Source organism: Metopolophium dirhodum, chromosome 1 (genome assembly GCF_019925205.1).
Source record: "Metopolophium dirhodum isolate CAU chromosome 1, ASM1992520v1, whole genome shotgun sequence".
Lineage (NCBI taxonomy): Eukaryota > Metazoa > Arthropoda > Insecta > Hemiptera > Aphididae > Metopolophium > Metopolophium dirhodum.
The window spans coordinates 128,382,183-128,408,448 of record NC_083560.1 but is presented as its reverse complement, the minus strand read 5'-3'; the positions used below and the strand labels follow the sequence as shown (position 1 = coordinate 128,408,448).

The following is a 26,266-nucleotide window of genomic DNA, read 5'->3' as shown; positions in this document are numbered from 1 at the left end:
ACGACAACGTTATTTCTTTTATCTATTTTAAAATAAACACCCAAAAACTATATTTTCATCTCATGGAGTATGATTTTTCTTTATTCCATGACGATAATCATTTGTCATAATATATAAAGAGAATGAAAAACAGGCATTATATTTAAATGTGACTGTCTTAGTGTTTTTGAATAGATATATCTGATGAATTGTTTAAGAAAAAGCCACAATTTTTGTAAAATATCGTTTTTTAATTTTTTAAATTTTTTTTGTCCAAATAAATGTGTCGACACAGTGAATGAAATATTACGAATTGGACATGAGAACTGTTAGCGGGTGTGCATAACACGTGTATAATTTATATTTAACTATAATTATGTCAGTTTGACATAATAGTATTTAAAATAATTTAAAAAAATTTATACTTTTTTGAAACTACCGTTAACGTCATTATAATTGTTCCTATATTTTTTACATCGATAATAATAGTATCAAGTTACAATTTATACTTTGGGCAGTGTCACCACCAACTTCGCCTCGTGCATTTTATTGAAAATGCGACCAACCAAAAATAAAACTAATCCCAATTCACTATTAAGGCCATACGAATAATAATTACCGAGAACTTGTGAACTTTGCGACGTTTCAATATTGGGCTGAGTACCTACATTTTCAAAAGTTCAGTGCCACTGCGGATCAATCGAATAATTAATTATTTCAGTAAAACATCCTTACAACGTACCATTTGTAAGACGGAAATCTACTTACAGCGGGAAATAACACCAGTCCCGTATAACCTATAATATCTCGTATATTTTAGTCCCCTTAGGTGCTTGAAGTTAGGGGTGACGTGGAGGTGTCTCTCCTAGTTTTAGAAGATATTTATCTGTTCCCCTTATAATTAAACCCTAATCAATAATAGTCGTTTAAATATTCAGGTACACACGTTTTTTTTTACATTTTGTATCCCCCACCCATTCTACTTTGTTCCAAATTCAAGCACTGGTCTCTCTGTAACCATAACTCCTCCTTTATAAAGAAAAAATAATTTGATACCAAGCGATTGTTGTTTTTATTTTTTTATAGAACTTAAGTCAGAAACATATATACATATTACATTACTGTAACGTTTTCTCAAAAAACAATCAATAATTTGATCGAATTGCTTCGGGTGTACCAGGTGAAGCTCTGCCTCCCCTAATATATTGTGGGCTCCACGATGGACATAATTATTATTGCTATCTCTATATGACACGATTAATATTATGAGGGTTTCGTGATTGACGACGCGTCAGAACGTGCGCTAGGTATACGAAAATAATTATATTGCTATTAATATTTGTTGTGTGGAGAAATTGGATTAAATCTAACGTATAATAATAGATTGTTGTATTATATCACAATATTATTATATTATATGATGCAACACATCACCATCCCGAAAGCAGTGGCGTCATTTGAGAGGGGGGCAACTGGGGCATTTGCCCCAGTCTAGTATTTACATCAACCTTAAGTCGGCACATTTACCACCCCCCTCTCCTTAAACGCTATGGCACTATGCAATGAGAATCTGAGTGAAAACATGTTGAGTCAGAAAAGCAGTGAAAACCTAACCTAGTCTAATAAAAACTGAAATGACGCCACTGCCCGAAAGTCGAAATCAATTAATTCCTCGTGCGTTAGAAATTATTATGATCATCATCGGCGATTGTATTTCATTGAACGGAATTTTTCATGGTGTAATAAAGTAGGTACCTCAACTACAGTGTCACTGCTTTTGACTTTCGAACTTTCGCTTTAACAGGTACCATCCGTTTCATTGGTCGAGTATGAAGTTATTGAACATTATTAAAGCATTATTATAAACAATCAATACGAATTGTTACCTATGATTATGATAGTAATATAATTATCGATGTGATATTTATTACGCTTTTAGAACAACTCACATTGTAATCAAAAATAACCACCACGTAAAATACTTAATATTTATGGCATTTATTCATATTTTCACTGTCTGGGAGTTTTCATTGTGTTAATACAACTCGGGATAATACAAAAATAAATTGGTTTTAATCTACTTTAATAACGTGTAATGATAAATTGTTGTATTACAGCATATTAATTATATTATATTATGAAACGTATCGGTATCGCCACCCCGAAAGTCAAAATCGATCAATTCCTCGTGCGTTAGAAATTAGTATGATGCTGATGATATTATCATTGGTGATGGGATTTGTTTAAATTTAATTTAAATTTTCACGGTGTAAAAAGTAGCCATACGTCCGTTTACAATGATATTGTTAGGGTACTTGAATGCCTTTTTTCGACTTGATACAGAAAGTTTCACAGTGTTATCCATTTCATTGGGAGAGTTTAAAATTATTATTGAACTTTAAAGCATTAGTATAAACAATCAATACAATATTATGCCCCCGGTGATGACAAAAATATGAATGATGTGAAATTCATTTCGATTTGATAACCTAACCAAACAAAACTGCACTGTAAAATACTTAATAAATGGATGGCATTTATTTATATCCCCATTAACTATATGGTAATTTTTATCATTTATAAAAATTCGGGATAATACGATGATATTATTTTCACGGTATTTATTTAAATTATCAGTTAAAAAAATAAACATCAATTTAAAATATTTCATAATAATTTTGTGCCGTGTGGTTTTTTCAGTACAAATGTGGATTTTCGGGACACATAAAATCTCGTACCGCGCGTACCACGCCCATACCAATAACAATACATTACTATTATGCAAACAGTAAAATATAATAAAAATTGATATAATGCGATCAAGTTAGCTTTTAGGCTAAAACAAATAAAATACAATGTTGTTTTTGTTAAAATATACGCTATATATATGTCCATATACAATAGCGTTTTACGATTGTCAAACAACTCATACGTGTACCACCTATGGTCCGCGCAAGTTCATATATAACACGATACATAGACAGGACGCAAATCGTTTTTTATTTTTATATTTTTACTATTATTATTATTATTATTATTATTATCAAGAGCGCGAGGAATCGCGGGTAGTACAACTACAGTGATTGATGGTTATTAATTTGGCAAATCGAACGTCCTAGAAATGGAACGCAGTGTTGAAAACAAGAAGCCAAGAAACACGCCGACGGCCAGCTTGTGTCATGAATTAATCAGGAAGGAGTGACCAATGCCAAGATAAATCTTTAGGCGTTTACGCTGAGTCAGCGGTGGTAGATGACTTAAGTACGCTTGACCGAGATTCACGTAAAGGGTATTATTTTTTTTTTCGATTTCGTTCGTGATCATTCTAACAGAACGAATTCGATTACAATAAAGCCGTCGGTCTGATTGTCTTCACGCACACAAATGACAATATTAAGTTTCGGCAACTATAGGAACCTATATAAAACTATTCGGTGCATAATGATATACGGTTGCCTCCTGAAATATACGAATTTCCTCCCATCCTTTTAGCAAAAAAAAAAAAAAAAAAATAACACTATTATGGTTGCCTCCGACGATCGGAGGTCGTCAACTCGTAATAGTTTAAGATACGAGTTGCCTCCAACAAATTAATGTTCTCACTAGTCGCCTCCGTCATAGAATTAGGTAACGGTTCATTATAATAAGTACCAGGTATACCTAAAAATAGGAACGGGTTAACTTTGCCCGATTGATTCAATATTTTGTGTAGTTAATTTGTGTATGTATACACTATTTTAGCGGACGAGAGAAAAAAAATTAAACTTGGCATTTTAAGACCACCCTAAGGTATCTAATTCACTAAAATATACCATGTAAATAAATTAAGATTTGTATACTTGATATTGTAATTGAAATAAATTAAGAGAACATTAACATGTAATATAACTTATAAGTAAATATGATATTACCAAATAATGATAAACATTTTAGAGAGTTGGAGATATTTTCTATATTGTTATTATATTTACCATCGTGGTTTATCATGAACTATAATAAAAAAACTATCAAATACCATAATTTCCAAAAGAAAAATATGTCAGCACATTTTATTAAATTATTAACGTGTAACCTCATATTTTAATAATGTTTTAATTTTGATATTATGACGTGTATGACGTGTAAAATTATTGTTATCTGGCAGTAGAATAAATAGCACCCATATTTTTAATTTCGTGAACTGTTTTATTATTTTCTGTTTATCATTTTATATTTTGAGAGGACTATAATATTGGTTTTTTAACCACGTATTTTTAATAAATTATTATTCATTTTATCAGTCATCTCGTTTTGATTCAATTTACTTGCTCCAAACCTAACAACAAAGGTGTAATTTCGAGGAATAAAAATCAGAAAACCATAGTTCTCTACTGTTTTTTATAATTGAAAAAACTAACAAAGAATAGCAGATTTACAGAAATATTAACTTTTTTTCAATTTATATACACAGAAATATTGTTGCTCAATCAAAAAACTCAACGATTCAATACAAGGCGTTCCTCATCATGTGAAAAATATCGAAAATACGTAATCACAATGTTTTTATAAACATTTCAAGTTCAGATTTTTAAGAAATTTCCGATTGAAATGAAAAATAGTGACTTCCTCAATCAGTTTTCATTATATTTTGTTGTAATTCAAAAAAAATATTTATCTTAGAACTTATAACTTTTCAACATTACAACGTGCATTATTATTTAAAAACACAATTACATTTTAATATAAATATAAACCATCCTAAAGAATATAGTATGCTTGTCCATCCATCTCCTTATCTCGAAATGGTTTTTTTTTAATGATTTATCATTTAAATTAAACTTAACACATCCATTAAAGTGACTTCCTTATGATTTCAAACATTTTTTTTTTATTTTTATGTATACTTTTATTAACTGAACTATTATAAATTTTTAACAAAGGTTCTTGTGCATAGTAAATAGTATATTTTCAAGCAATTTTTACAATTAATATTTATACCATATTTTGTTAATAGGTGTATCGTATGAATTTTTGTTTTACCATTTTTGCTTTAGCATTAATTACTTGTGAACTATTTTTATACTAATACAATTAGGTCATTAAAGTATCTGATCATATTTGTTCATAATAAATTATCTAAACACATTTTCATCGTGAGAACTGAGGAATTATAACCGAATACCATTCCACCTGTGTTGTATATATTAAACGCTGCAATTTAAAGTTTTTAAAGTTTATTCTGGATTATGTATAATAATAGAAGTTCGTTTAGGATTCAAATATGCATGCGACAATCCACAATGAATGCTAGAGAGGGAACAAAATAGAACAACGAAAAAATATATCAAAATACGGTACCTATACACATGAAAAAACATATTATAGAAACAAAATAAAATCACAAGTTCATTAAAAATAAACAAATGTCTATATACAGTAATCATTGGCAATGCACTACAACTGTAACTAGGAATAATAAAATTTAAATTAAAAAAAATGCCTTTCGTCGTACCGGTCATCGTGGGCAATATTTAGATTCAAGTGATCCACCATAACCGATTTCCATATTAGTGTATTGAAATATTCTAGTCATAGGTACATATTATTATTATTATTATTATGTTATGGTATACAATTCACACGCACTTTTTAGTATCGACTACTAGCTTATACTACACTACAGGACAGTTATTTTTAAGGTAGTTTAAGAAAGGTATTTTTAACAGGTACTTATAGGTATACAGGGTTATAGAATAAGAATATTATCCGGTCCATCAGCCCAGCACCCAGAATTCAAATGGTTCTACTTCAGCCACACAGAAGGACTTGAGAAAATATTACATTAAGTATACTCGCATCTGTGTAACACCATAAATTGTCACAGTGATATAATACCACCCAAACCGATGTTGTTTTATAAAGATGGCTGCGCTCCAGAAATCATAATAATATTACTATATACCTTTCACGATTATTCGGTAACATTTTAAAAATCGAAAATCGACACGTGTAAGTATAATAAGCGAAATACGACGTTATTATTCGTTGTGCACGTGTAGGTAGATAGGTCGGATCAGCTCACGCGGATAACGATGATTTATTTTTCAGAATTTTACACCTGGCAATAACAACAATCCGCCGAGTACGAGGGCTTTAATGAGACGTCCAGCAGACGATGAGTTCTCCCATTTTGCACGCATCACGCACTGGACGAAATGCAATGACGTGTGCCATTTATTCATGTGTAATATTACGATAGTCGGATACCGTGTTTGGATATAAAGTCCTATGCCACGTGACCACGATTTTGGAGACGAATTTTATCGCGCCGTGCCGGGGAGACGTAGTTGTTTCACTCCGGAAATATAAGTTCCGCAGCCCAATAATGAGCGCGATTGTAAAATAATTGAATTGATTTCCAGTTACGACATGTTTTCCTCTCATTATATTCGCGATGGAAGCGCAAAACGTAATAAATAATATGTGTTTAGTGACAATGGAAAAAAAATGTACCAATAAATGATGATCGGTACAATAGTATCGATAAATTATTATATAACACTGTCAAATCGAGACAAACAAACGTGACAATTTTCAGCGGATACGTTCTCTGCGACTTTGTGGACGAATAATAGCGAACACTGTATAATGTATCAAAGTGAAAATCGACATGAACATTATAAATTATTATACTGAACGTATTAATTGCGATGGCAAGAAATTAAAAACAACTGCAAAAAACCGAACTTAGCAGAATAATTATTGGTAGAACAGCCCGGTAAAATAATATTCCAGAGAGTTATTAGAAGAATCAGAAGACCTATTCGTCGACAACGATGAAAATTATTGCCCGTTTCCCGCACTAATTCATTAGAATATGAAGTTGCAACAACTTTAAGAGTTCTATTTCAGAATTAATTTATGAATTGTATTTACACACCAGCTGGTATTATGTCACGAAATTAATTTATTCTTAACTGCTTAAAGTTGTATATAATGTTCTATATTAGAATTTTCCAAAATAATTTTTTTTATACACATTTTTTTGTTTATTTATTAATAAATAATTTATTGATTTTTTTTCAGATTTCGACTCTTTCTTATTTTTTCATTCATACAACAGCGATAACCAGTAAAAATCCACTCTGAAGTAGACCACCAACGGCAATTTTAAAGAAAAATAAAGTGCCTGCGCTCAAATGGCCCGAAAAAGTGAGCTCATGTTACCCATGTCTATTTTGGGGTAACAAAAATAAGGCAAGTACCAAACTAGCGACGCCCTGCTGCAATGTACCTGCGCAGTGTTATAATAATATGACTTATGATGACGACAACAATCTGACGCGATACAACGACTTCGGCTGCAGGTTAACCGCATTCCGCCGGTGTCTAATCTTAGTGTCGGATTTTCCGCTGAAAAGCAGTTTCACAGTTAATTATTACTTATTATTAATATTATTGAACGCTTGGCCATTGTCTCGTCAGCGTACAACGCTATCGTGGGCGGTCGTTGTATTACATTAATTGCCTTATAATTATTATTATATTATCATAGCCCTTTGCACCGTCGACTCAGCCGCTTGCGAACCATATTTTATTCGATAGCCACGGCGGTATTATAATAATATTGTCACACTGTGCCAACTTTACGTCTGGTGCGGTTTATATATTTTTCAACGACTTCCGACCCATTTACGAACTACAGACGTTTTCATCTAAATCAAATATTAATCATTAAGACGAGGACAACAGAACGTCTAGGCGGTTGTTCCGACCGAGCCAACAAACAAAAAACCACTCAACTCTCAGACGACTATAGCTGATACACAGCACAGAATCAATACCTTTTAACGTTTGACAAGTGACTCTAAACTTTGAAAAATCTAATCCAATATAATATATTGTATATTTATATATATATATAGAATTTCTTCTGTTTCGTGTAATGCTAGTCGCAGAGTGTTGCAGTGTAATACAATATCATTAAACTAAAGTATTAATAATTTCTACGATATTCTTCTCTGCACGCTAAACTCCACTCGTCTCGGTCGCGGGAATGAATAAAAATAAAAATAAACGTACCCACAAGACATTGCTTATTATTGTATAATATTATTACACATATTATCCGTAATGGCGAATAAAAACCGTAAACGACAATGTGACTACACTACACTATTATGCTATTATAGGAAGAGTCGCCTTTATTGTACTGGTGCTATGTGGACCACTCTCGTTGGGTAATGGTCCCAATATAAAAATATTATATGTGTGTGCACACTTCACAACGTCTTTGAAGTATTTTGTGATGTGTTCCTATTAGTAATTCTAATGCGATTATTATCAATTTGTATAATTACCGCAAAATTGTTGTTTATTATATAGAAAAATAATTCAATATTATCAAAAACCATTTGTTTAACTTATTAAAATTGTGGTGAACTTTAGTATAGTGGTACCTATAGGTTATCGAAATTTAATGATACTTTTTTTGACATAATGAAATTGTTTATAATGGGCAATTTAATGTTGCATAATTTGGTCCACTTATTTCATTTCAGATTTTAATATATTCACGAATTTTATTGACAACAGTTATCTGTTATAATGACAAATAAGGAGTAATTGTAATAAATGGACCAAAAATAAATTACAGCAGATGACTCAATGGCTGTCACAGCTTAACAAAATGGTGATTATGAGATGATACATAAACACGTGACTCATAAAAATTGTATTTTATAATAATATTATATACAATTACTCGAAAAATACAATACAGGATTGACTAATCTGTGCAAAAAAAATGTAGGTACTATATATTAGTATATTTTTATGTTGTCTAGTCAAAGAAGACGGTGGTTCAATTCAATAGATTAGTTTCCTGTGTCGAACCGTACATTTTAGAAAAAAGAAAATTTTTCAAAGATGATTTCAAAAAAAAAAAAAATTTATAACTAATCAAATTGGAAACTTACAACATATTGAAAACGGTCCCATATAGGCAACTCTCTCCTCTATATATTATTATGGTGAACGGGAGAAAAAAAATCGATAGTTTTAATTATTATAATAGATACCTACGGAAGCATATTATGAATGACTATATAATATATATATATATATATTACATACTGACTAAATATAAGTCTTATACTATCACGACTGATTGTACGTGTATTGTTTGTCCATTTATATTATTTGTCTATCTCGCTCATCATTGATTTAAGTAATACGACTCTAACGAATAGATGTATAAAGGAAAAAAAAATTACATATTAAAAACTAGCTCGAAATAAAGGCACGATTACTGCACATGAATTAATAACAATAGAATGCTACCCGTTGGCGGTGACCTAACCATTTTGGTCAACTTGGATACACAAAAGCGGTTATTCTACACAATATCGTTTGATATGTCGATCCAAATTACGGAACGGTAAAAGATGATAACCATTACCTGATAACAAAAACCCACTGCTGTATTCAGCGATTTTGGCAACGGATGATCTGAATAATAATAATAATAATATAGATTCGTGTATAAATAGTAGGTACTTATAACGTTTTTATTTCCCATCTCCTCAGGAGCGATTATTGTTCAAGCACATACGTGGGTGACGATGGATCTATACAGTGGCAGATTTACGACCGGGGACGGTAGGACTTAAAGGGCGGACCCTCCGCTCGGAATGTCGAAAATCTTCGCTTACAGGTTTTCATCGGTATTCCGAGAATATTATAACGACTCCGCGCCTCGCTTTATCGACATGGGCTGTCTGCCAAGCATTTTGTTTCGCATATTTTGAGTTCAAATAACTACTACTTGAAGCTTAATAGGTAAGCTAACAAATATGGCAGCTCTCGAGGTTCGTTCGTAAATTGTGATGTTTAAACAGGGCCGACCAATCTAAATAACAGCTGCAGCCGTTTTAACCAAAACCAAATGAAAACCGCGGAACAGAAACACAATTTTTTTTATGACAGTCGAAACAATATAAACTGAGACTTTCAGCTTTAGTGAGTAAGTTTAAACGTACAACAAATATATTATACCTACATACGAGCGTTTTTGCCTAAATATTATCACCATAATATGGTTACACTGGAGGTGGTACGCTGCCTATTAGATTAGGTTACATGTGGGAGATGTTTTGTTAGTGTCGAGGGTTGGGTTACATTTGGTGAGATATCACGAGTATGTTTGCGGCAGTAAGAGATATCGTTCTTATTCCACCGGCCCCAAGAATTTCGTCTTATTTTCGCGACGTAATTAATAATAATTAATATAACATTTTCCACGCGGGACCTATATGTGACTTACAGACATGAACGTCCTCTTGAGACTGTGCGTGGACTTGGACACCAGCGTCTTGTGTTTGTTCGGCTGCTCGTCACTGTTGGCCTTCAACACGAACCCACCTCGGGTGTCGTCCAGCTTCTTGTCGCGACCCTCGCTACCAATTACCGGGTCTTCGGACGCGCTGCCCGCCTTGTTGTGCGCATCGTCGCTGCCCAACGACGACAGGGAATTCCGGATGTCCGATTTGTTTGGCTTGGAATGAGATGCCATCCCGAACCGAGCACTGGTCCGGACGCCGTATCCGTGTCGCATGCCGCGCATCCACTGCCCTTGAAACGTCCCTTCAAAATAAAACGTGCGAACAAATTGTTAACCCGCGGTGAAAAAAATCGTCAAATTATTCAAGACTATTGGACCTATCGCAGTAGGTAGGTAAGACACGAGGGTAAACGAATAAACGTCACGTAAGATTTTATATACATTTTATATAAATCGTTTGTTAAATTTTTGATATCGACTTTTGCAGAACTGAGTGGTACCTAACACTTGATTTTAATATATTTTTTTTTTTTTTTAGATTTTTATTGTTTATAATATCATAAAAGTATAATACCTATGGTCATAAAAACAGTAAGAAACTTAATATTTTATAATATATATACACCGCGGCGTATTTCATATTTTTTTTGGTAATCCTCAGTAATATATACAAAAATATATGTCCGGAAAGAAAATTTACAATCACTCGAATATGCTAATGAGACTATACAAAATAAAACGTGTAGATCTCAGGACCAATTAATTTAAATTTTTACTTTGATTATGAATAATATTAATATTCAATACGCTTTACGAATTAATTTGTAAACAAAACATATAATATTATAAAAAAAAGGTCGTTTTATTTATGCACCTATTAAAATATTATAATATTATTAGCACCTACCGTGTTTTGATGATAAATTACAAATGTGTTATACTCGTACGTAATTCAAAGAAAATTATTATAATTTACGACATAGTTGCTAATATAATTCGTCGCAAATGTATACCTCCGTTTACCTCAGTAAAAAAAAAAAAATGGGAATTATTTAACAACTGGCAGTACCTACCTAATTGAGTAGCTCTTTCATTAAATTAAATGGAATTTGTGATAAAAAGTAATATTATTAAAATGCCATTGATACTTTATTTTTATTATTATGTTATAAGTACCTATCGTGAATTTTTTATTACTGTCTGCACTCGCGTGACTGTATCCTACCTACAAATTACCTTTAAAATTGCAAAAATGAAATAAAAAGAAGAATGTAAAACAACTTTGTAATTTTATACATAGAAAAAAAAATTGTTTACAATGAAAATCAAAAAGTTCAAAAGGATTTGGTTGATATGCATACACATTTTGAATTTACCTTAAATAGAAAAATAAAATTATAATAAAGTGGTAATATTAATATAATACAATATAAAATATATAATACGAAATGTGATGTCTGGAGTAGTTTTGCGACTAGGTAGTAAGTACACAAAGAAGCACTAAAATTTCATAAAATTTGGAATTCAAATTAAATACAAATCTTACTGTTATATATTTTATGTGCAATTTCGGCCAATTTGTGTGGTAGCTTATACAGTTCATATTGTGTATAAATAATAGTTATTTTTTTTTGCAAGACGGTAGAATAATAACATACACAGAATGGATAGTGAAATAAATCCAAAAAAGTGCAAGTTGTATTGTGTTCGTATAATATTTTTGTAAGAAGGTCACTGTTGACGTTATTATATTATTTTCTCGATGGTATAGAAAATAATTTATTTGAGTACCTATTCCGCGTACATACAAAAGGCTGCAGTGAACAATAAACAAAATCAAATTTTAATTTGAAAAAAAAGGACACGCTATATTGACTGTATTCAATAATTATATTTATTATATATTGTACATTGGAATATATGCTACATAAATAGGGTCGTTATTAAATTATTATTATTTTGATCGAATCAGACATAAATGAAAATATATTTACAAAGTGATACACAAAGCATGGTCATCCCGGTGTTTTCATTTAATAATTAATATTTATTCAAATTCTGATTTTTGGTATTTTGAAATATTTCTAGTCAAAGACATTATTTTAAAATTCTTGAGGGTTTTTGTACTAGGTACTATAGGGAGTGTCCTATACGGCATAATAAACTTTTTTTTATTCAAATTAGAACCTCGCATTTCACCGTGAAATATTTAGTACACATATTCTTTTTAAATGTTGAAGAATGTATCTAATTCAAAATGCAAATAATTAGTTTTTCAGCTGTTAAAATATTTATATTAAGGATAATAGCCCTAGCTTAAGATACAAAATGGTTTTAGAATGATACAAAATAGAATATATAATCATAGCTAGATCTAGTACTTATTACACGCCTTAGACCATTTTTAATATAAACTATAAAACAATTGTAATTACCATTATAGCCCCCATATCTTCCAAACTCATTATATCATGTAAGTATCTAATTATCATTGGTACACAAAATTAATTAACTCAAAAACTTATCATTTGAATTTTGATTTCGATACGTCTAAATCTTTATTCACTAAATAATTTACATTAAATATATGGGGGGGGGGGGGGGGTTAAACATCAGAAAAACAGAAGTTCGTGACACCACGGAACACTCCTCAAGTAATATGAAAAAATCCCGAGAATTTGGAAATGAAGCCATTAGTGAAGGTATTTAAAAATTCCAAAAATCATAAATTGAACAAATGCATTGTCAAAGAAAAAAATAAGGGCGAACATGAATAGCGAATCGCTCTGTATATAAAATATAAACATGTACCTAACCATATTTTAAAATATGTGAGCCAGCATTGATTTATAATCGTTTCGCTTTGAAAGGAAAAACAGCGAGCACAGACAATAAATTCTTATTCGTCATTGGTGATCTACATATCTACGTGCGTATATTATAGCGAGAGATGGTACTCGAGTCGATCGTATATTTTACATATGTGTACAAGTGCACCTCCTTCAGAATCCGTATATTATTATGCACATCCCTAGTCCTGACCTATTATCGTGTGTAGGAAAACTGTCAGCTAGGTTGTATACACCAGTGAGTACAATAATATAGTGATCGTGTATAGTTGAAAATGAAAGAAAAAATACAATGTTGGTAGGAACCCTGGGAGGGTTGGGGGGGTTTGAAATTGCATGAAATTTATTTTCTTGGAATACATTTTCGTTTATGTGAAAAAAATTAAAATAAATCTTGAACTAAAGAAAAACAATGTTTCAATATATTATATAGTTGTATACTTAGACCGAGGGAACATTTTTAAAAATATTTCCTGAAGAGTGAAATTTTCGATTTTAAAAATAAAAAATATTCCAATCGAACATTATATTTCAAATGGAATATCGAAACGAAACGCGACGGCCGTTGGCCATTATTATACTGCGTGACGTTATATTATATATTTAATTTTTTAATTTTTCCTAAACGGTAAAATATTTTCGCAGGTAGCATAGCGATAAAGTATTAATATGTAAATTAACCTTTATTTTAATATTATTTTTAGTTCACTTTTAATACGAACTCAGCTCATCCGTATTCAAGCATAATGATAATATATTATGCTCAATGGACGAGCTCGCAACTTGTTTGTTATATATTATTTTACTCTGCAGTTTGTATTTACTGTTTGTCGCAATAAATTATATAAGGTATAAGTATAAGATTAAATCCGTACCACCGTCGGCGTACGTCTCTGACCCGTAGCCGTCTTGCAGCCCGTTGGCCCAAGTCCCCTCGTACTTGGCGTTGGTCGTGGCCGATTGTCTGACACCGTACCGGCCCTTGAAACCTTGTGTCCATTCTCCTCTGTACAGCCACCGCCCCCGGGACTCGACGCCCAACCCGTGTCTCTTGCCGTTCTGCCATTGGCCCTCGAAAGTGTTACCGCTGCAAAAGACAAATCACACGTATTAAAACAATAATATCGTTATGATTACAATATGCGTTTATTTCGTCCACAGACCGTAATAACAATATCGTATCAAATTATATAACCTAACCGTTACGATAAAAAAAAAAAAAAACAGTGATCCGTAAACTATAATATTATCGGTACCTATTGATAAATAATATTATATTGGTACCTAGTTTTCGGACCACTGATTTTTTTAAAATAGTAACGGTATTGCCAAGTGCCAAGATCAACTGGACGGGCTATACTATTAAAGCGTAGTAAACTATTGGACTTGATAGCAGTTGTATTACTTATTAGTTGCAGCAGTCGTCTGCTGCAACTATACAACCAACAAATTGTATCGATAAGCGATCGCGCGATCTCCTACTATGATATAATAACTATGTTAATAATAATAAAATGTCATTATTGTCAATCTAAGGTTAGACCAAAGGCAAGAAGTTCGAGGGTTCAAGCACCCTCTGTATTTTTTTTTTTTTTTTAAGGCAAGAAGAAAAAATATAAAATAATTTAAAAATGTACGTCAAAGTTGAAGTAGGTACTTATATTATTTAACACTATATTATTATTATGGAACAGTACATTGAGAAAAAACGTAATGGATTTTAATTTATTAAATACATTTTAGAGATAGGTAAATAATATTATGTTATTTTGTTGTTGTGATGGGTAGATGTATTAAATAAATAAATAAACTACGCCTATAAACAATATTATAAAACCTTTTGGATGTACAGTTTTGCTAGAAAATCGTAAAACGTTCCTTTTTTTTTCCTGTGAATACTTTAATAATTATCTCAACTACCTATATGTAGTGGTGATCGTCCAAGAGAACGGAGAAGCATTTTCTGTTTAAGTTATTATACTTGTTGTAGTATTTTTCAAATTGGATTTATTTCCGTAATAAAAAATATTATTATTATTTTAACGTAAACAATATAATATTACCTATTTGAAATGTAATTGCGTATAAAACAAATTTAAATAAAAACAATTATGTATAATATTGGTTGAAAATGTTATACCTATTTATGAAGTAATAAAAAATAGGTTATAAGGCTTCAAACATATTGTGTTATTATTTGTTTTTTTATAAATAAAATAAATAAGTAATTGTTTATTTGCAATTTATTTTTGGATCAATTACAGTTGAGCAACATATCAAATAAATGCATAATAGTATAAAATAGTATTATCGTTTATACAGTCTCAATTGTAATATTTGTATGTAATCATTAAAAAAGAGATGGACAACTAAACGAGTTACTTTTTAAAACGAAATTCTCATATTCTTTATACATAATTATATTTTATTCATAGTGTCATAAAATATCTTGAAAACCCTCGTTTAAGTACAATAACAAGGTTAAGTATAAAAATAATTGCTTGACACGTTAAATTCAAATGCTTTTTTATTTGTATTTTAATATTAAATAACAACATATTTGTTCGATTAGTTTAAATAAATTTAAACGTTTTAAACATTTTAATCGGAAAGAATGAACTTAAAAAAGACTCAAAAGACATGTTTTAATTGAATACACGAATTCGTTTATTAATTAAGAACAAATAATAATGGCTGTGTATAACATAGTAATTTATATAATATAGAAAAATAATTTAAAATCAATAAAACGTAAATGTTTCAGAACATTCAAATGACTAATGAGCAGGTTACGTCGTACTGTTTTGAAAAAATATTTCCAGAAAATGATAAATTGTTAATATAAATAAACAAAATTCTAAAATATTAAGGGGAAAAAACATACATTTTAAATCTGAAATTTCCAACAAAATTTGAAATAAAACTAGGCTATACTTAGGTGCACTGAATGTTGTAGGTATAGTTAGGTTAGTGTAGGCACCTACAAACATTAAATATATTTTTATAATCGAGTGCACTAATTGCAGAATTTATCGGTGATTGTTAGACGAACATTTATAGGCAAAATATTAATAGGTATATACCTAAATTTCATTTTGTCATCAACATTTTTAACATGGTACATTATCTGTGACTCACTATGTTTTAGACTCATTAGTTTTAATAAGTATTTTAGTGTTTGAAAACAATTAGACAAACATATGGCATAATTAAAGTTTTATGACACAGAGAAATTCTAAAATATAACATTGAAAAAAATTGACACATTTTAAATCTTAATTCCCAACAAACTCTGAAATAGAAGTAGGCTATAATTCTATATAATAATATCATAGTATTTTGAAATGTTGTGTATAGTTGGGTTAGTTTAGGCACCTACAATCATGAGACATATTTTAATACTTAAAATCGTGTACAATATTTTTTTATGAATTATTTTTTAGTTTCGCTGGATGGACATTTTATCAAGTAATCAAAATTTTTAACATTGTAAATTTTCTGTGATTTGTTGGGTTTCAGGTTGCTCATATCATAATATTCGCGGCTATAATAACACTAAATTCAATAACATTGAACATATTTAAAACCCATAAATGATTTTTACGAGCACTTAAAGTTTGAAGAAAAATAAACGTTCAATAAACAACCACGCCGAACGGTTTGTTATCGCTTTTAAATTAAAAATAATAATATTGCAACCCCGGCTTTCCACGCAGAGATGGACGGACATATACCACCAGGCTTTTCTAAATAATAACAAAATCAAATAATCCTCCAAAATTTAATTATTTACAGAATAAAAATATTAATATTGTATACCGACCACGATGGTATATTTAATGAAATGTAACTGGAATTTATTTTTATTTTTTACTATTGTTATTATTGAGCGTCAAATACGTACAAAGTTATAACTGGAATTATTGTTATATTGATGTCATTACATTATATACACTTTCGAATGATATGATGCGAAGGGGCTATGTCGATTTTACTACCCTGATTTTATTTCTCTGAAAACACTTTTATGGAGCAGTAAAATAAATTGCTCTAAAAGTTGAACACGGTATGTATAATGTCAACATCTCCATCGATTGGAAACTTAACTCATATATAGATACAGATGGTTCTTTGTATAGGGTAGGTATTTATGCAAATTGTTGTATCTTGTGAAAAATTACAACATTGTTAACTGTACAATAAAAACACCAATCTAGATAAAAAGTAATAATTCTTAAGAATAACTACTGTTTTTTATTGTTTTGTTTTTAATGTTAGTTGCATTATTAGGGCTAGAGACTTCCAAAGTTTGTGCTATCTTTTGATGACAAAATCAAAAATGTAGCTAAACCGTATACAAAATAATATACTTTATAAATTTAAAACTGTAGTGGAATATTTTGCATATTTTCTCCACCCTTTACTGAGATATACATACTTGGATAGTATATACGCCTTACGAGTAAATGTTAATAAACGTTTCTCTGTAACAATATCCTTTTCCGGAAAATAGCTGAAATACTCATATTATTTCTGTTTTTATTTAAATATTTAGAAAAATAAACATTTATTAATAATTACGTGAGCTTATAGAAGGGATCCGAAGCTTGGCTATCATTGCTCACATTGATCTTTATTTAAAATAAATGTATCTACCTTTGACCAATATATTAAAGATTATTGACAGTTAAATAAATAATTATAACATTAATTTTTAAAGATAAACATAATATTTTGGGTGCACATTGCATAAAGCTATTTCCATATTATTTTCATTTATAACAACACATTTTCAAAGGTCATTTTAAGGTCATGCAAATTCCTAACAATATAATAACACCAAGTATTTTGATTAAAAACCAAATTAATGGGTATATTAATATTTTCGACTAATATGAATAAGATTCTTTTGTAACTTTTGAACTCAATTTTGTATAATTTTTGACTTTCACTAGTTTCACTACAGCAGACAAAAAAATATACGACAATTATTATTGTATAACGGATAATTCACAAACAATATATTAATTATTGTAATATTCGGTTTTTATTCTACGTTAAATTTGTTTTAACGATTCAGTTTGTTTCTATTCTATAATACCCACACGGCCGCGTACAACTTAAACACCGAAAGTGCGAACTTTTTGAATTATTCAAACGTTGAACTGTATAACAGTAGGCACCTATATATACAGAAACTTTTGAAATATCATCGAGTCAAACAGCCATTTAAAATCAGTCGTTTGTCGACAGTGGACGGTATTGTAGTGTAAAGCACGTTTCGAACTTTTTTTCATGCACAAATCCCCGCATTCATTCGGGCCAATTTTAAGGGGCTGATTTTTTATTTGAAGAGAAGTTCAATATAATGGGCGATATTACAAGTGCGTACGGAATAAAATATTATGATCGTTATTATAGGGTGAATCGTCGTGTGCGATCCACTTCATCTCGAGTACGGCGCACGCTTATAAAACATTTTAAAGGATCCGAGCTTGAAAATATGTAGTTTTGCTTTATGTTAACATTATATTGAATCTGGGCCCCAATTTTTTCCTCTAAAAGCCGGCGTGTATTATTTTGCTTTATTTGTTTTCGTGAAAAACTCAATTTGAAATCTGAACAATGGAATACTAAGTAAACACGATAAAACGCGATTTAAGAAACAGACGGAATAACGTATTGTCAAAAGATAATAATATATAACTGTAGAAAATATATTATCCTATATTAAAAAAAAAAATGTATTGTCAAAAAATAGAACATAGACATCACGTCCCGCGTGTTGTGCGAAACGAAAGAAAAATTCACATATTCAGCTCAGCTGTATTTTTGTGGTGTTTAACTATAGTTATATGTTCGGTAAATCAATTTAGGATTACGTTTAAAGTGAAAAATATACCGAAAAAATAAATTCCTATACTTACAGCCCACTTGTACTATTATGATTAATATAGTCGCTACATTTCCTATATAATTTAAACATAATTTGCAGGAGCCTGAGATGATATATTATTTCAACGGTTCTGTGATAGGGTGTTCCACCCCGGTGTATGAGCAATTGAACATTTTTGCACCCCCTGCAATATATGTCTAGTTGTGCCAATGAACTGAAGCTATGATGTTATATTATATTTTCTTTAGCTTATACAAATTTATATTAAACTCGTGGAAAAAAGAACAGCCGCTTCGTGACCCTCTTCAACTCCCCAAGCAATTTTATAATAATAATATGGTCTCGGCATAAATCTTAGAGCACTTTATACGAACCATAAACATCACATAGGTATGCATAGTGTCGACGTCAAAAAAGTGTGTTCGGTTTGGTATAATTATAATACCCTATAATGCCAGTGGTGTGCAAACTTTTTCTATCCACGACCCCAAAATGTATTTATTTAAATGAAGCAACCCCTTACCAAATTTACATAAGTATATTCCATACAATACTTTTTCTTTTGGTGTTAAATCATTGGCAACCACCTAATACAATATTGGGACCCCTTAAAGTTTGCAGCCCCTAAGTTCCGAACTACTGTCTTATATCTATTAACTAATAAGTCTGAAATTTAGATGCTCGTTTTATAAAATATAATATTATGTTTCATGTATTTTTGAATCGTAATAAGAAGTTTTGGTTTTCCAGTTTTTTTTTTAAAATTTTAACAGTTTCAATTTGCTAAACTATTTATGTCAGTTTACACTAAAATCCAGATTTTTTAAATTTAATCTTAGGACTTGCTTAAAAAAGTAACTTTGTAACATGCTAACAAAGTTTTTACCTAATCGAATATTATTTATCGTAACTTTTCGAACGGATCCGTACGATACGTAAATCGAAATTACTAAAGTGTGGTGCAGGAAATTAAATGAGAATACCTATAGTTATTTCTTTCAGATTAAAAATCCTCCGAGGACGATTTCCAGTCATTTACGTGGGAAGACTTGAAATCGTGCAACTTTTTATTTTTAATTACCTAACTAAAACCTATTTTATGGTTCAAAACTTGTTTGAAAAAAAAATGAAGTGCATTATTTTGAATTTTCAGCGTACTTTTTGGTGAGCATTGCATTGCCAGCCATATATTTATATAGTATCTATGTTATTATAAAGTACCTACCACTTTAAGGCAGCGGCGGTCGTTGTTTGTTGAACATTCAACCCTAGTTTGATTTATGCTCGTCGGACTCGACAATGTCACCGGGACGCCAAAAATATTATACAAGCAAGTAATCGCACAAAACGTCGTCGCTCGGCTATGTTTAGGATGTCCGCTCGAATTTCGTTTGTGAAAATATTTTGGTTTCTTTTTCGGCATTATTATTTTCTTGTTGTCGGTCACAAACAGAATAGTTCACGAATAATATCATTTTATATTGTCCGTGCGCGAATATTATAATGAGTAATGACGAACAACATAATAATAGTATAATATGTTACCGTCAACATTTTAAGAATACTGTGTGTGCAATCGAGATTTTTTGTTCATTTCTGTTCATTCGTACCATGTTTACGTCGTATTGTATTACGCGCGTGTGGTTGTACGTCAGTAAATTATTAAAATTGTAACCCAATACAGCAACCAACCGTATGTAGATTTATAGATAGGTACCTACTCGAAATTTGACCACCTACGAGTATCTCACGATTTTCATTGGGTGGGTGAACGTTTTGTTTTGGTGGACCGTGGTCGACATAGTGGTGATGTGGGTCGGTCATAAACAAAATCGTATTTTTAGAATTTTTTTAAGGGCTGTTTGATAGTCGGGTCAGTGTAATATATGATGGTTCGTGTCTGGGCGGGATTCACATGAAAACGATTTGCGGCACTACAAGGGTTTAACCATTTTAATTATTATTATTCACTGATTATGCTTCTCAGACTTAAGTTTTATTTTACTACCTACTATTAATTTAAGCGTATGACAAGCCGTACTTTGCGTTCATATTTAAAAATAAAACTCGATTAACGGTCATATTGTACTATTAACCTGGAACCATCTACTCATAGTTATAATGATATTATGTAATAGCTAGACTTTGTTTTAGATATATTTTGTAAAAACGCCTATTTACAATTCTATAGGTGTGTCATATCTAAATATAGAGGTATCATGTACGTGTGCCTATCATGTTATATCATCCCCTAATTAATTATAAAAAACTGTTTATTATCGATTATTATTTGTTTTATTTATTCTTTATATTATTTTTTGTCGTAATATTTAATTAGAATTAAATATAATAAAAGAAATAAGCAAAATCCTTCAACGTTTTTATAATCATTTATATTTAATGAAATCAAATTATATTTACTGATCAGCATTTAAATCTTTATTTGAAAATATTATTATTATTGTTTATTAGTACCTATCATAAGTATGATGATTGAATCGAAACAATTACTTGAAAATCGCACAATTTAGTTTATATTTCATGACACACTACCAATAATTAGGTACCTATAACCTTTACTTTTATATAAAAAACGTTAGAAAAAGTACAGAACAACTGAGCATGAACATTATAATGATGAGAAAGAATTACGAGATCGAAATATTATGTAACCATATGTTTCCTACAAAAATAGATAGAATATTTGAACTCGTAAAGTTTTGTTAGAAATATAGTTCTGAAATTTACGTCGATGTAAAAAAAGTTATCATATAAAATATTATTATTTTATTAATAACAAAATGTTATACAACATATATATATATATATATATTCTGCTTAACAACAATAATAATAAAAAAATAATAGTTTCCTTTATAGAGAAAAGCTCGCTTATTTTGTAATTTTTTTGACAACCCGTAAGAAAAATCGTTATATTTCAATTAAATTAGAAAATTGATGAAGAATTGTTTCCTCTGTCAGGAACAAATTTCCGTTCGAAGTAAAAACTAATCAAAAATCCTGTCTAAAAGCTCCATTTAAAAATTATAGGCCGCTTGAGCCTTTTGAATAATAATAATTCCCGTCTGTATTTTAGTTTAAATTAGTATTAGTACATAATATTATCTTCTATAAGTTTCAGTTTTTAAAAAAACTATTTAAATATTTATTTTTATTTTAGTCACTGTAGTGTTATACACTCATACCCAACTACTTATGATCTGAAATGAGCCAATTATTTAATGTTTGTAAAAATTGCTCGATTTATTAGGTACTTATCATACTATAATATACTTATTAATTTTGAGAATTTAACTTTAGAAATCTATTTACTTGTAATTAGTACGTTCACACCTAAGTGTATTAATTATAAAAGAAATATCTACTGAATTATAAAACATTAATTAAAAAAGTAATGATATTAATTAAAAAATAATCGAACTTGAAACAACTACACAACAATGAAAATATATTTATAATGTTAAGCCAAAAGCAGCAAATTTGGATAATAATTTATAACTAGTATTATGTTTCTTCAACTACTAAATAAACTTTTGAAGTTTAAAAAATAAAGTTTTTGATTTTAAAATAGCTATATACTATACATAATGTTCACAAGCAATTGAATGTATGAGTATAAGTAATTGACTTAACCTATGAGTAGATTGATGGGCTAAAAATTAATTTAAATGTTTCGATAATGTAATTTTTCACACAATTATGCCAATATAAAATATTAAGTATAATATTAAATGGTAAATGAAAGCCCTTTAATTTATCTTTTTTAAGTAATAAATAATTTTAATCGATTAAAAAAAATCGGTTTAATCTTCAAAAATTTCAAATTTTAGATATTTTCAAATTGCTATAAAAACTTTGGTGCATTTTATTGCATTTTCAAGCTTTTTGATCGATAAACAAAAATCTTATCAACATAAAAAACCATATAATATTGTTATGCGATCACATAATATCATAAAAATTACTAAAATAAAATGAAAATATTTTAAATGTCTATTTAATAGCTAAAAAAGTTTATAATATTTTTAAATTGTATCAATGTGTTAACATTTCTTAAATTATTAAGTTGTAAAAATGTGAAGTCAACGATTTTTTTTTTTTCAGAATTGGAACAAAAAAACAAAATTGTTTTTGTCATAAACTGGTGTTGCATGAATCGATGTCCTAGTCAGCTATTTTTTGTTAGTTTTTCCTAAGAAGTGATTACCCAAAGTACCAACTAGATCCAGTTTTCTAACAAAAACCATTCTTAACTATGCTAAGTTAAAGATCAAAGAACATTTTCTTCTCCAAAACATGATGACGGACACAAATATGAAAAAAAAAAAAATAGACACAACATATCATCATTTTAAGTACAATACATCCGAATTTCTTGACTATAGGTTAGGTTATAAAAATATCCACAAAATGGGATTCAGTATTAATATTTAAGACTGTTATTTCTGTAGGGGTTTCTTTTCAAAGTGAATAAATGTATAAAAGCCTTTATTCAATTTGTTTTCTACAGTGAAAAAGTAATTATGTTTCGTTTGAATATAATTTGTTGATATACTTAGGAAGTAGACTCTGATTTAAGCTGATTTATGAAAATAAGTGAATTTTAAATTTAATTTTTGCATTCCTTTTGAATGGATTATAAATCTACCTCGCCGAGTTTTAAAATGCCAAGTTAATTTTACTCGTTTGTGCAGCCTTTTCGCCTTTAATCAATTCGTAAAATACGTAAATATAAGTCATGGTTTAATATGGTTAACTGTTTAAATCTATCTCTCATATATTATTTGCATACCTAAGTACCTAAAGTACATACTAATCAAATAATATTTCAATATGACATTTTGAATTTGAAATATGTATTAACTGGATGTATTTTTATAAGTTGGAATTAATTTTTTGTATACATTTTCACTTCACTTTTAGTATTTTCTAACTAATTAACTCAAAGTTACCACAGTGTAACGTAAAAGGAACGTGTTGCAGTTTTCAACTAAACAAAGTTGTTTGAATGAGTTTAAAATGTAATATACTTTTTTTTTTAATAAAATATTTATATTTTTAATTCCTAAAAACTTTTTATAATATGATACTAAAAATATTTGGCAGTGTGGCCAAATCCACAAAAGTGGAAACATTTATATACTAGCTATATAAAATAAAAAACATTTTTAATATCTTTGTGATCATTACTTTAATATGACTAAAAATAATAACTACCTCGTTTTAATATATAATTAAATTGAAAAATTTAAATATACATATTTAAATAAATGCAAAATCTGTATGGAGGTATTAGTACAAACAGTATGTACTTAAGGTCATAATATTAGGGAATTAAAACAGGTGAAAGATCTTGGACAAGAATTCACCCCAACAGTGATACTCAATTTAATAGAGATAAATTGTTATTATTATAATCGATCCGCTACATTAGTATATTTATATTCAAAATGAGTTATAATATATTTATTATTATTATTGTTATTATACTAATTCTGTAGTAAATTATAGGCAAGTTCTCTTAAGACGTCACCGGGTGTTACCTGTAGCCTGTAGGTATAGATAATGTTTTTTTTGAGCTGTAATTAATTAATTTTTTCCATATCGGTTTCAGTAGGTAATAAAAAAAAATCTTCTAGTTATGAATTAACCATAATATGTTTTTATTGTTATAGACAACTAATATTATATTTTAATCGCTACACGCGTTGGCAATAATAAATTTTCGGTCGACTCTGAATTGTAATTTTACATTTATAGCGTGGGAAGAAGGGGCACAAGGTAAAAAAATATAATAATAATAATAATAATATATCGAAAATAATGATATCGTCATTACAACATTTTTATTTCGATAATATACGACTTCGTGAAAAACATACGCACGTGCAATAATACGGTCAGTGGTCGGGTCACGGCATGCGTGGGCGTGTGTGATGGGGTTCGAACGGCCTTTGAAATAATATTTTTCCACCGAATAAAATATCATTTTATACAATAGTGTGTTATATGCCATATTATATCATCGTGTATTGTGCCTATTTCTGTCATGAATTATCGAAAGGAACTGTCTATATATGCACGTAAAATATGTCAGTGTTAGATATATACCTGCGTATAATATAATTATTTATAACTATTTTATTGGCCGCAGTTACAATAATATCTAATTGTTACGCGATTATCGTTTTTACTCGGCCCAAATACCTACCCACGTGAAATACCCATGTTTCGATATTATAATGTCATAGTTACCGTGGTATACGGCACGATATCTTATACCAGCCACTAGGTTTCAACCCGATTACCGCGTGCATGCAGGGGTTTGTGTGCGGCAATAGGGATCCCCAGAGCCATCTGCCTGATGATGCGCCACTGGACGTATAAACGCGTTAAAAAATTAAGGTTAAGTTACTTTTAACTAAGTTGCATAACGCGAGTTAGTTTAAAATTAACTTTAACTTAGATAATGAATTTTTTTTCATGATAGACATGTATAGTTTATATTACTATCAGTTAATTAATTTTGCAATCACGTCAAGTTTATTTTTTCGCCCTAATATAAGCCCAATTGATGTAAACTATAATTTTTTTGTATAAATTAAAAATATTACAAAATGTTGAATTCTCTATTTCTAGATTACAATAGAGTTCAAAATAACGTGTACAAATACAGCAATAAATTGCCATCATAATCTCACCCAAACATATTAATTTAAAATATCACTATAATTTAGTACTACCATATAACCTATAGTTTGATGTTTAAACTTCAAAGTGACGTTGGAGCCGTGATCTCTTAAAAATTAACCAACCAAAAATGAGCATAAATAATTGTATGATTCTATCATTAGATGACCCCCCCCCCCCCCTCCCTCTCTCCTTATGTTTTTCTATTGAACTTGTAACTTAAGAAAAGTAACTTTTAATTAACAAAATTCTACAATAATTTAACTAAACGAATAAAAAAAAAAATGTCTTAAATTTTTGAGCTTTGTGATTCTGATTATTACCTTTACGGTTATAATATACTGTTATTGTTGTTGTTGTTATAATACCCATAGTATACTGAATTACGCAAATGCGGCAAGCGCTTGAATAGTATAAGAATAGGCATTATGCCTGAACAACGTAGGCACCAATGTGATCATTGTATAATGTATAGCAAGAAGACACGAATAAGTATTGTGAGGATTCGCT

At 29.9% G+C, this 26,266-nt stretch overlaps 1 protein-coding gene across 1 annotated transcript in view; it reads right to left on the bottom strand.

Moving 5' to 3' along the window:
* LOC132937502 (junctophilin-1-like) overlaps nucleotides 1–26,266 on the bottom strand; it is a 133,225-nt gene that overhangs the window by 28,365 nt on the left and 78,594 nt on the right. Inside the window, exons 4-5 of the mRNA XM_061004323.1 lie at nucleotides 14,025–14,236; nucleotides 10,283–10,602 (exon numbers count right to left, since the gene is read on the bottom strand). Coding sequence (XP_060860306.1) covers nucleotides 10,283–10,602; nucleotides 14,025–14,236 — 532 coding nt within the window. The remainder of the gene's footprint in view (nucleotides 1–10,282; nucleotides 10,603–14,024; nucleotides 14,237–26,266) is intronic.